The 12,503-nt window shown below is 45.8% G+C and overlaps 1 protein-coding gene across 1 annotated transcript; it reads right to left on the bottom strand.

The window, feature by feature from the left end:
* Positions 1–2,642: 2,642 nt before the first annotated feature.
* On the bottom strand, positions 2,643–4,338 carry LOC119963713 (C2 calcium-dependent domain-containing protein 4C-like). Its single transcript, XM_038793025.1, has 2 exons — positions 3,294–4,338; positions 2,643–2,905 (listed from the first exon to the last, which is right to left on the bottom strand). Exon 1 carries the CDS (start codon positions 4,306–4,308, stop codon positions 3,475–3,477), a length of 834 nt encoding a protein of 277 aa, XP_038648953.1. The 5' UTR covers positions 4,309–4,338; the 3' UTR covers positions 2,643–2,905; positions 3,294–3,474.
* Between the last annotated feature and the right edge of the window lie 8,165 nt (positions 4,339–12,503).

Here is a 12,503-nt window from a genome sequence, read left to right as displayed (position 1 = left end):
AGGATGTTTCCCCTTATGGGACAGACTAGAACTAAAGGGTTCAGGTTAAAAGTAAGGGCTCTCCCATTTAAGACAGAGATTAGGAGAAATGTTCTCTCTCAAAGGGTCATTAGTCTGTGGAACTCTCTTCCCCAGAAAGCAGTGGAGGCTGGAGAATTGAATATTTTTAGAACTATGTTAGATAGATTATTGATTGACAGCGTAGAAGGATGCGTGAGTAAATTTACGGATGAAACTAAAATCAGTGGAGTTGTGGACAGTGCGGAAGGATGTTGCAGGTTCCAGAGGGACATAGATAAGCTGCAGAGCTGGACTGAGAAGTGACAAATGGAGTTTAATGCAGAAAAGTGTGAGGTGATTCATTTTGGAAGGAGTAACAGGAATACAAAGTACTGGGCTAATGGTAAGATTCTTGGTAGTGTGGATGTGCAGAGAGATCCCGGTGTCCATGTACATAGATCCCTGAAAGTTGCCACCCAGGTTGATAGAGTTGTTATGAAGGCGTACGGTGTGTTAGCTTTTATTGGTAGAGGGATTGAGTTTTGGAGCCATGAGATCATGTTGCAGCTGTACAAAACTCTGGTGCGGCCGCATTTGGAGTATAGCGTGCAGTTCTGGTCACCGCATTATAGGAAGGATGTGGAAGCATTGGAAGAGTGCAGAGGAGATTTACAAGGATGTTGCCTGGTATGGAGTGAAGATCTTATGAGGAAAGGTTGAGGGGCTTAAGGCTGTTTTCATTGGAGAGAAGGTTAAGAGGTGACTTAATAGAGGCATACAAGATGATCAGAGGATTAGATCGGGTGGACAGCGAGAGCCTTTTTCCTCGGATGGTGATGGCTAGCACGAGGGGACATAGCTTTAAATTGAGGGGAGATAGATATAGAACAGATGTCAGAGGTAGGTTCTTTACTCAGAGTAGTAGTGGACTCGCCAACATTAAGGGCATTTAAATGGTCATTGGATAAACATGGATGATAATGGAAATGTGCAGATGGGCTTTAGATTGGTTTCACAGGTCGGCGCAACATCGAGGGCCAAATGGCCTGTACTGCGCTGTAATGTTTTGTAAACCAGCCTACGGTCTCATCAATTCTAGACGTTCATGTTGTACATTGTTTGATATAGTAGGAATTTCATTTGCTATTTTTACAGCCTGTCATCCTTAGATCCTGTCTTTGGTGTCCTGTCAATAATGCCGGTGTTTATGTAATTACATTGTGTACCTTGTGTTGCCCTATTATGTCTTTTCTTTTCTTTTATTTTCATGTACTTAATGATCTGTTGAACTGCTCACAGAAAAATACTTTTCACTGTACCTCAGTACACATGGCAACAAACAAATCCAATCCGTATCCTTGCATCTCTCTGCTGTTACAAAGCACCCAGACCACTTCCATTTAGAATATAATTACTTTTTAATACCAAAATCTATCACTTCACATTTACTCAGATTCCAACTTCCATTATTGAGTCAATTCCCTCGTCTGAATATTTATTTGACGTTCCTACAGAAATCTGCACCTTCACTGCAAATCACCCTGTCCTTACCCAATCTATCTCTGCAATCACTTCAAACCCCTACCATACCCCTTTAGTTTTCAGACACTGGCCTCCTGTACATCCTGCTCCCTCATTGGTGGCAATATGTTGAACTGTACTACTCTCTGGAACTTCACCCCTAAACTCTTTCCGTCTTTAAACTCTTATCTACTTATACCTGCACCTTTAAAACTCTTCTCAAAATGATCATTTTGGTGGTGTATGTGTTGCAGCACGGTAGCACAGTGGTTTTCACAGTTGCTTCACAGTTCCAGGGTCCCAGGTTTGATTCCCGGCTTGGGTCACTGCCTGTGTGGAGTTTGCACATTCTCCCCTTGTCTGCGTGGGTTTCCTCCGGGTGCTCCGGTTTCCTCCCACAGTACAAAGATGTGAAGGTTAGGTGGATTGACCTTGCTAAATTGCCCTTAGTGTCCAAAAAAGGTTAGGCATGGTTGCTGGGTTACGGGGATAGGGTGGGAGGCGTAGGCTTAAATAGGGTGCTCTTTCCAAGGGCCGCTGCAGACCTGATGGTCTGAATGGCCTCCTTCTGCACTGTAAATTCTATGATTCCTCTCCCTACCTTCCCCTGTGAGGCAGGTTAGTATCATCTTTACCATGAGTATGCAAGAAGTGCCACTGGTGATCTTATGTTACTGGTCATGTCTGCTACACGTTTTTTTTATTCAGAGGCCTGCGGAATACAATGCAAATATGTTAAACGTGTGAGCTATATCGTGGAGTCTTCTAAGTGGGCAGTTTCTGACGATTCAGAGCTTAAAACCACCAAATTCCTTTACGAATCCAACTTTGACGACTAAATTATGTAAAGCTCTTGCAGTCGAGTCTGACAGGACATCGGTTATTAATTTCCTATTTAGATTGTATTGTAGGCGATAAGTTACTATTGACCCTTGATCCACGTGCACAGGTTGTATTGTGGCTGACGCCACCCTGTTATTTATTGACAGCTTTGAACAGTCCGACGCGCGCTCTGCAGCCCCTGGGCAAATAACCCTGTTTCCATGAAGCTACTTGTCTCGATGCCAACTTATGTCAGTGCTCGGTTCGTTAAGAGACTTAAGACCACAAGCAAAACGCGATTGGATACAATGAGCTTTATTTTGTGCAAGAAAACGGACAACACTTTTATTACTGATACAGTCTGACACCAATCTGAAACCCTCAGCTCGCCTCATTGTCCAAAGGGCGGACACTGCACCGTGCGCCGCCCGTGTGACACCGTGTTGTGTTCGGGGGGACACATTCCCGGAGAAAGTCATTTGTTCAGAGAGCGCGGTATCCCGAAGGCATTCTTTAACAACTTGCTTGGATCCAAACGGACAGCAGTGGATGCACAAACCGCCTGGCAAAACAAAAGAACAGTTACAGTGAGCTTTGACCCGCCTTACACTTCACTTCAGATTAAACTTTGTTATGACGTTCAAGCGACATTCCAGTTACTTATCAAATTGGTTCTTGGAATGTGGGCGGGATAATATTTATTGTTTATGGACATGAAGTGTCAACGATACATGTACCGAATATGAACTCTGCATGTGAGTATATGCAGGTTCTGCTCTCTCGTCTAGTATTATATATTACTTATTCCATTTTGTCTCATATCCAGACCCAATTCCTCTTCATGCTTTGAATTGTGAGAAACTTTTGGGAACTGCAATTCTAAAAGTGGTAACACTCGCAAAAGAATTTGCAAAAGGGGATTCTACAGACTGGATCTGAACCCCGTTTACCTTGAAATTCTGGGAGATGTGAGCCTAGTTGTTGTGTCCCCCATGTCCAATGCCGGTGTGATGTTCGGGGGTGAACTGCAGGCAGTCTTGTGCACGAAGGGGGTCCCCTGGATGCCCGCTCAGAGGCGTTCACTGAGCTGTCACATCACGTCCTAGCACTGAGTGCTCCAGTCCGCTCTCCTCACCGCTCTGAGGAACTGTTGGACCTCCCACGTTTGATGCTCTTGAGATGTTTTTTGATCAGAAGCTGAAACTTACTCTTGTCCTTTCTCCAGTTGGTGAAGGAGCTGGGTGCTGGCAGGGGGTAAGTCGGGGGGCTGGGCTGACTGAAGCTTTCCCAGGACGCTGCTCTGTTTGCTCTGCTCACTGGGCTCGGGCCAGGCGGCTGGTGCTGTTGGAGCTCAGCACTGAGGGGAGTGGAGCGGCTCCTGCCCAGCACCGTGCTCTTCTTCCCGCTCCTCGGCACAGCCCTGATATCCGCCACTTCGTCTTCAAAGAAAAGTGACTCTTTCCTCTTGATGTGAGGGATCTCTCCGAGGGCGAGGAAGCCGTAGGGGGTGGTGATTTTCTGGAGATGTGGCAGGGACATGGCAGCTCTGGTTGGGGGGTCCGAATGGTCAGACACCCCCTCCAGCCCGCCCCAGAGCCGGCCGCCCTCCGCTGAAGAGCTTTCGCGCCGGCTTTGCCTCTGCCCAAGGCGGCCCCTCCTCACAGACGGTTCCGAGTAACTCCTCTCGGAGCTGTGCTTCCTCGACCCTTCTCCCCTCGCCCCAAGCAGCAAGTGTGCAGGAGGGGAGCCTCCCCCGGCTTCCTGCCCCTCGTCCCGGTGAATGTGCACGTCCAGGGACGGGATGAAGAACTTGGGGATGCGATCAGGAGTCACCATCACGCTGAAGATGTCCTTGGACCTCCTGTCTGCGGAGGGCGCTTTGGTTGTCGCCTTTTTCACACTGAGCCAGGGCAGCAGACTTTCCACATTCGCTTTGAAGGAGAGGTAGGACGCCGTGGACAGCATGTCTGCTGGGTCCTGGAGAGAGTTGGTGGGAGAATGTGAGGGAAGCGACTGGCTGGAGCTATTTTTAAAGGAGTTTTAACAGGTAACGTCACTCAGTAACCCTGCGTCAGTGACATCCTTCCCCGAGATGACTGGCGCTCAGAATCCAGCTCCTCCTGCATCTTCCAGCACACACACACACACAGGGGGCTAAACAAACAGAGCAACGTGTGCAGCAGGTCCAGAGGCGTGCAATCTAACCAAAACATCTCTCTAAAACAAACTTCACATGGACACAAATGGGAGTGCATTGGAAGAGTGAGCCACGGCTCCAGGTTTCTGTGTGAATCAGACCCCCTCCCCTCACACTAAAGAAAAACATTTGTTGCTGGTCTATGAGACTGTTTCTCCTCATTCGTCAGGGGATGGTGGAATTATGTGGCAAGAGTGTGAATTTAGCAAATTCTTTCCAGAATGGTAAATGAAAACGATCCGGCAACGGGTGTTGTCTGCTGATTTGGCTTCAAGTTTAGTTCTGGTTCCCGGGCAAGCCGGCTCTGCAAAACACAGTCTATTTATACACGTGAACAAAGTGCTCCCGCCTCATTCAGTGTTAATATTTTTCACACATTGACATCCAGATCCCGTGTGGCAATCATATATATATATAAACACAAACTTAGAAAAATAAACACTTCGACTGATCTAAATTTGCCAGGGAAAGGTGAGGCAAAATTGCATTCGTATCGATCCATTCACTTTGAAGTGGCCACCATGGTGACGTGAGCGAACCCAACAGCTAAATTGTCCACAGCTAAATCCCCCAAACAGGAATGGCCTCATACCCTTTTCTTCCTGCAATATGGCATGGGATCTTTTCCATTCATCTGAGAGGCAGGATGACAGTTGTCATTCTTACCCAAAAGAACAGTTCCTATGACAATCCAGGTGTTCTTGAAGGTTAGTTGGGCAGCCATTGTGGACGAGCTCCAAATGAAATGACTGGTGCATCTGAATAATCCTGATCAATGTATGAACAGCCAAACATCGAAACACCTGTTATATTCAAACACAACTGGATTTGAAAACTGATCCAGCTGTGTATCCCACACAATGACACCCTGGCTGTTTGAGGTGCATGGACCCCGATGGAACAACTCTGGAAGGAGGTGGAACGCTAGCCAGAATTTTCTGGGCCCATTGCAGACAGACTGGGAAGATCAGGAAAATAGTGCAGGAAGGGACACCTTCCTACTGCCTTGTCATTTTGCCAGAGGCGGGAAAGCTGCCAGATCTGATGCCGGCTAGGAGACCAATTGAGACACTTCCTGCCTCTGTGGATATTTTGCTTGGGTCAGAAGGCTCTGCCTCCACATGGAGAGATGGCTGGGTGAAATCTAGCAGTTTCCTAGGAGGCTGCAGGAAGGGAGTTGGGTATATGAACTTCATGGCAACACAGAGGATTCCCCTGGCAACATTGTCAACCTTTTGGTCTCTCCATTCACCTGAGGAAGGAGCAGTGCTCCGAAAGCTCATGTTTGAAACAAACCTGTTGGACTTTAACCTGGTGTTGTAAGACTTCTTACTGTGCTCATCCCAATCCAACGCCGGCATCTCCACATCTTTGGTCGATGCAACAGCCAGTACTCAGCGAGTCCCTCCACTCGATTGTTGGGGCCTGGCCACCTGGCTCAGTGCTCCCTCATCTCCAAAGCTTCACTGTCCTGATAATGTGGTGACCAGAACTGCTCGCAATACTCCAAATGCAGCCTAACCACGGTTTTATACAGCTGCAACTTTATTTCCCAACTCTTGTACTCCATACCCCTGCTGATGAATACAAACATGCCATATGCCTTCTTAATCATGTTGGTTATGTCTAAGAGGATTACGACCCCTCTTCTGTTTTCCCCAGCCAGATTCTCGATGAGCCCAGTGGTAGTGGCATCTTTAAGAATTTGGAACCAGTTTCGACAACATTTTGGACTAGGGGACATGTCTTTACTATCACCAATTGAAATGAATGAAAAAATGAAAATCGCTTATTGTCACGAGTAGGCTTCAATGAAGTTACTGTGAAAAGCCCCTAGTCGCCACATTCCGGTGCCTGTCCGGGGAGGCTGGTACGGGAATTTGTATCAATCATAGCTTTGCACCATCAGGGCTGGACGCAATGTACAGGATAAGGAGGAGAAAAGGTGTTGAAATGTTTAGGAATTTGCTTATGAAAGGTAGGTTTGCGAGACTCGAGGAGATGGAGGAGAAATTTCAACTCCCAAGGGCAAATGAATTAAGGCATTTGCATTTATTCGTAAAGAGTTGTCCTTGTTCCCCCAATTGCCGGGACCCAAATTGATAGATAGGATGCTATCAACGGATGTGATGGGCCAAGGGAAGATCTCTGGTATATATGAGTGTTTTCTGGAGATGGGGAAGCCATCACTAGAAATGGTGAAGGGAATGGGAATTAGAGCTGGGCCTAGGGCTAGAGAGAGGGATGTGGAGTGCTATCCTGTTGAGGGTGAACTTTACCTCCTCCTGCACTAGGTTGAGCCTAATGCAGTTTAAATTAGTACATAGAGTGCATTTAACTAAGACAGGTATGAATATGTTCTTCCCTGGGGTGGAAGACAGATATGAGCATTGTTCAGGGGGGGCTGCAAATCACTCTTCAATGTTCTGGTCCTGCCATAAGCTAGTTGTGTTCTGGGTCTCATTTTTTGAGAACATGTCGTAGACAGTTGGGGTCAAACTAGAGCCATATCCACTGGTGGCGATCTTTGGGATGTTAGATTCCCCAGAGCTTCTTGGGGGGGGAGGGGGGGGGGAAGCTGACATCTTGGCCTTTGCTTCCTTGGTGGCTCGGAGGAGAGTCCTGCTGGGTGGAGGCCGATGGTGGCGCCCAGGGCCTCAGTATGGCTGCGAGTGGAAAATATGAAATATACCCTGAGAGAGTGGGAAGAAAGGATCTATTCCAGGTGGATGCCGTTCAGCACTTTGTTTAGGAACTTTCCATGGCCAGTAGTTAGGGGGATGGGGTGGGAGAGCTAGGAGGGGAGTGGATAAGGGAGGGAGGATAGTGGGGCTGAGGGGAGATAGGGATTTAGGATTGTTGCTGTTACTTTGTTAAAATAAAGAATAACAAACTGTTTGTATGATAGAGTTAAGCCTTTGTTTGTAAGAATTTGATAATGTTTGGGATAAAATATATTTGAAAAATTAAACATACGAACACACGGATGACTCTTTGTCTGGTATTGTGAACTGGGAGAAGGATTTGAGACTTTGGGAGGATATGGACAAGGTGGATGTGTGACAGATGACATTTTATGCAGAAAAATGTGAAGCAATTCATTTTAGTAGGAAGAACAAAGTGATGGAATTCTAAAGGAAGCTAAGGAGCAGAAAGGCTTGGGTATAGGTGAACACATCAAATAGAGCAGGGCATATAGAAAAGGCAATTACAAATAAGATAGAACATAGAACAGTACAGCACAGAACAGGCCCTTCGGCCCTCGATGTTGTGCCGAGCAATGATCACCCTACTTAAACCCACGTAACCCGTATACCCGTAACCCAACAATCCCCCCCATTAACCTTACACTATGGGCAATTTAGCATGGCCAATCCACCTAACCCGCACATCTTTGGACTGTGGGAGGAAACCGGAGCACCCGGAGGAAACCCACGCACACACGGGGAGGATGTGCAGACTCCACACAGACAGTGACCCAGCCGGGAATCGAACCTGGGACCCTGGAGCTGTGAAGCATTGATGCTAACCACCATGCTACCGTGAGGCCCCTAGGGTACAAAGAGGATAAACAGGGCAAGAGTAGGGTCCAATGGGGACCAATAGGGAAATCTGTGGGTGGAGCTAGAGGACATTGGTACGGTGTTGAAGAAATACCTCATATCTGTCTTCACCCAAGAGAATGAAGAGGTAGATATAGACCACGGGGAGAGAGATTGTAAGTGTTTTGAGCAAATTGTCATAGGAAGTGACAAGGTAATTGTGGCATTGGCAGGCTTAAAAGTGAACAAATATCCAGGTCCGGATGAATTGTGTCCCAGAATACTTTGGGAGGCGAGGGAGGAAATTGCCGGGGTTCTGACCCAATTCCTCTCTGACCTTGGGGCAGTTACCAGATGACTGGAGAACAGCTAATGTGGTTCCACTATCAAAGAAGGGTTGTAGAGAGAAGCCAGGGAACTACAATGAGTCTCATGGCAGTGGTAGGGAAAATATTGGAGAAAAGTTTGAATGAGAGAATCTATCTCCACTTGCAGAGGAAAGGTTTAATCAGGAATAGTCAGCATAGCTTTGTCAGAGGGAGGTCATGCCTAACAAATTGGATTAAATCTTTTGAGCATGTGACCAGGTGTATGGATGACAGTACTTCAGTTGATGTGGTTTACTGGATTTTAGCAAAGCCTTTGACAAGGTACCACATGGAAGACTTATAAAGAAGGCAAATGCACATGGGATGCAGGGTAACCTGATAAGGTGAATTCAAAATTGGCTTAGCTGTTGGAGATAGAGGGTGATGACAAATGGCTGTGTTTGTGACTGGAAACCAGTGTTAGGGCATACAACAAGAATCTGTGCTGGGTCCCCTATTGTTTGTCATTTATAAAATAACATAGATGACTATGTGGGAGGTAGGGTCAGTAAGTTTGCGGATGACACAAAGGTTGGCCGGGTGGTTAACAGTGGGCTTCTGGGTATACCTAAAGTTTGGTCATGGCTCCCTTTATCATCCCTAAACCATTTTGGAAAACCTCTGAGTATTTTTGCAAGACCTCATACAACCCGCCAGTACCAATTTTAAAAATCTGCCACTCGAGGTGAAATCTCTGTAACCAGTCATGGCCCAAAAGACTGGGCCTGGGTCCTTGAACCACTTTCAGTGGCAGGTGAAGTGACTGCTGGCTGTGGGTAACCGGAGTTGGCGTTGTTCCAACATCGGTTAATGGCTCTCCGGTATATGTCACCAACTGTGCTTTAGTGTTCCTTAGTCCCAGATATTGGATCCTGATATGAACTTTATGGTACATTTGCTGTCCAATGACCAAGACAGCAGCCCTTGTAACTATTTCTATCTTTAGTGAATGGCCGGTTACTTAGATAGAGGCTACTTTTGGTTCTGTATTGCAATTTAGTTGCATCCAATCATCCTCATTGGGTTGTGGTAAGTACAAAGCCCTGGCTCTGAGTAGATGTGTAATCCAACCAGGATGGCATGCTCGTCGTTGGTTCCAGTGTTCCCGGCCGCCACAATTCCTGTGACCACAAGTGGAACACTGTGGCAAGTCTTCTTCCTCAGGAGAGATGTCTCATCAGCTTGTGGTCAATGGGTCTGACCACAACGTTGCCCAGGTGGTGACTGGGTCCCATGAGCCCTGACTTTGGGAGGTGTTACTCATCTCAATGGAAGGCGGCTAAATGTATGTATATCCATATCTGTGGAACACTGGAGTTTCTGGATTCCCTTTTCCAAATTTTTACATGAGGGGGCTAATTCTATGGCCCTTTTTAAGTCCAAAGAAGGTTCTGCCAATAATTTACGTTCAGTCACCTTGTTGTTGATGCTACACACTAGGCGGTCTCACAACTTCTCTGGGAGGGCTTGTCTGTAGTCACAATGCTTGGCCAGCTTGTGAAGACTTGCCAGTAATTCCATTATCATTTCCCCTGGGGTTCACACGGCCGTGTTGTACTGGTACCTCTGCGCGATCACTGACGTTTTGGGTCGTAATGGTCTGCAACAAGTGCTACCAGCTCATCAAAGGTCTTTGAATCTGGGCCACTGGGTAGATAAGGCATTTGATCACACTGAAATTTGCGGCTCTGCAGGCGGTCAGGCATATTATCTTTTGTCAGTCATCTCTTATAATAGCATTTGCCTGAAGTACCGAATCCGTTCGACATACTGGCCCCAATCTTCCATGCCCGCGTCAAAAGCCTCAAGTCTCCCAAAAATCAGCATTTTTAAATGCTCTGACTTTACTCTTGTGCTGAAAAATTCAAGTGCAGTCCGGACGGCCAGAATCGCAGCCATAGTTTTTCCTCATCACCGGTATAAAATCTTCAGTCCTGAGAAGGTGATATAAACATAGGTTTATTTGCAAAGTCAAAGTAAAGGCCATAACACCACATACAGCAAATAGGTGCCAAATGGGACTACCAATCATGCCAGTCCCAATCCGGGCAGGCTTTTAAGCATTAGATTTACGAGCGTCACGGGCAGATCGATTGGGTTATCCTTCTGGTTGGGTCTCGTGAGGACAGTTACTTTAAAAATAATAATTTTATTCGAATTTTTTCTCTTAATGTCAAAACTTTGCAGAACGATACAATAATAACCAAAACAATAACAACACCAACACAAATATCGCAAGCTACCACCACATCTAAGACAGTAGTCCCGTACCAGCCTCCCCGGACAGGCGCCGGAATGTGGCGATTAGGGGCTTTTCACAGTAACTTCATTGAAGCCTGCTCGTGACAATAAGTGATTTTCATTCATTTTTCATTTTGTAGTCCCAGTACTATCATTTCTTTACATTATTTACATTCATGTGTATCACACAGTTTTTTTTTTACGTAATCTTTTGGGGATTTAGTAATAAGAATTGTACACAACTTTACATATGTATTTATAATTTACTGCCAGGACACTTTACATTGTTTATAATTACATTTATTTTCCTGGGAGACGGCGGGGAGAGTCCTGTTCCCCCCCTCCCTTGCGTTCTCAAGCGGGGTTAGGATAGTCCACCTTCCAGGTTTGACCTGTGGGGGAGGGATCCATGTCCCCTCCTGCGTATGACCTTCCTCCCTGTTTCCTCTCTGCTATACACAAGCTCCCTTTCATCCAGGCGGTGCTCCCTGTCCCTAGATATTGAGATCATCTGTAATATTGTAACATTTACAAACAGGAAGGGTGGGAGAGAAAGGAAATGCAGCCAAGATCTTCTGAAGAACTTATGCAGTCTGGCAAATATATGGCAGATGAAATTGAGCATACAATGCATGATACCTAGGTCTGAAAAAGATGGAACCGAACTGAATTGAATTAGTGCATGGCGACTTATAGAGTAACCCGGGATTCCCAATAAATAAATCACTTTTGATATTCAGACAATTTAATTTTAAATCTAACAGGTGGAATGCCGAGGTATATATCCAGCACAATGGAATATATAAATTGAGAAGGTTTATGCAAAAGCTCCACAATTCATAGGATTAAATTTAATTCACTCAGGTTTGGCTGTAACGTCATAAAAAAGACATACATGAAATGAAAATCGCTTATTAAGTAGGCTTCAAATTAAGTTACTGTGAAAAGCCCCTAATTGCCACATTCCGGCGCCTGTTCGGGGAGGCTGGTACGGCAATTGAACCATACTGCTGACCTGCCTTGGTCTGCTTTCAAAGCTAGCGATTTAGCCCTGTGCTAAACAGCCCCTCATTAGAATTGATGCAGCATTGATTCCAGGGTAAAGAAAATGAGAACATAATTACAGAAACTTGAATTTGATATTGTACTAACAATGTGGGAGATCACAGAGAACCAGAGAAATTAAAGGGATTAAAACCTGGCAAGTTTCTTGAACCTGATGGCCTCTCTGCCAGTGTTCTAAAAGAGAGAGCTGCAGAGAGGGTGGGTGTGCTGGCTATGATTTTACGCTGATTCTTGAGTGGTTCCACATTGGAACTAAACAAATGCAACACTCCCATTTATTAAAGGAGGAGAGATAAAACGGGGAGCTACAAGTCAGTTAGCCTGATCAAGAAAGTGCTGGAATCTATGATTAAATTTTTTATAAATTTAGATTACCCAATTATTTTTTCCAATTAAGGGGCAATTTAGCATGGCCAATCCACCTACTCTGCACATTTTTGGGTTGTGGGGGCGAAACCCACACAGACACAGGGAGAATGTGCAAACTCCACACGGACAGTGACCCAGAGCCGGGATCGAACCTGGGACCTCAACGCCGTGAGGCGGTTGTGCTAACCACTAGGCCACCGTGCTGCCCTATCTATGATTAAATTGATTGATTTGATATATTGTCACATGTACCAAAGTACAGTGAAAACTATTTTTCTGCAGCCGAGGAATGTACACAGTTCGTACATAGTAGACACAAGAATAATCAGCAGAGAACGTTGACAAATGGTACATCGACAAAACAGTGACTGGTTACAG

The sequence above is a fragment of the Scyliorhinus canicula genome, chromosome 3 (genome assembly GCF_902713615.1).
Source record: "Scyliorhinus canicula chromosome 3, sScyCan1.1, whole genome shotgun sequence".
NCBI classification, from domain to species: domain Eukaryota; kingdom Metazoa; phylum Chordata; class Chondrichthyes; order Carcharhiniformes; family Scyliorhinidae; genus Scyliorhinus; species Scyliorhinus canicula.
This window is presented reverse-complemented; position numbering and strand designations above follow the sequence as displayed.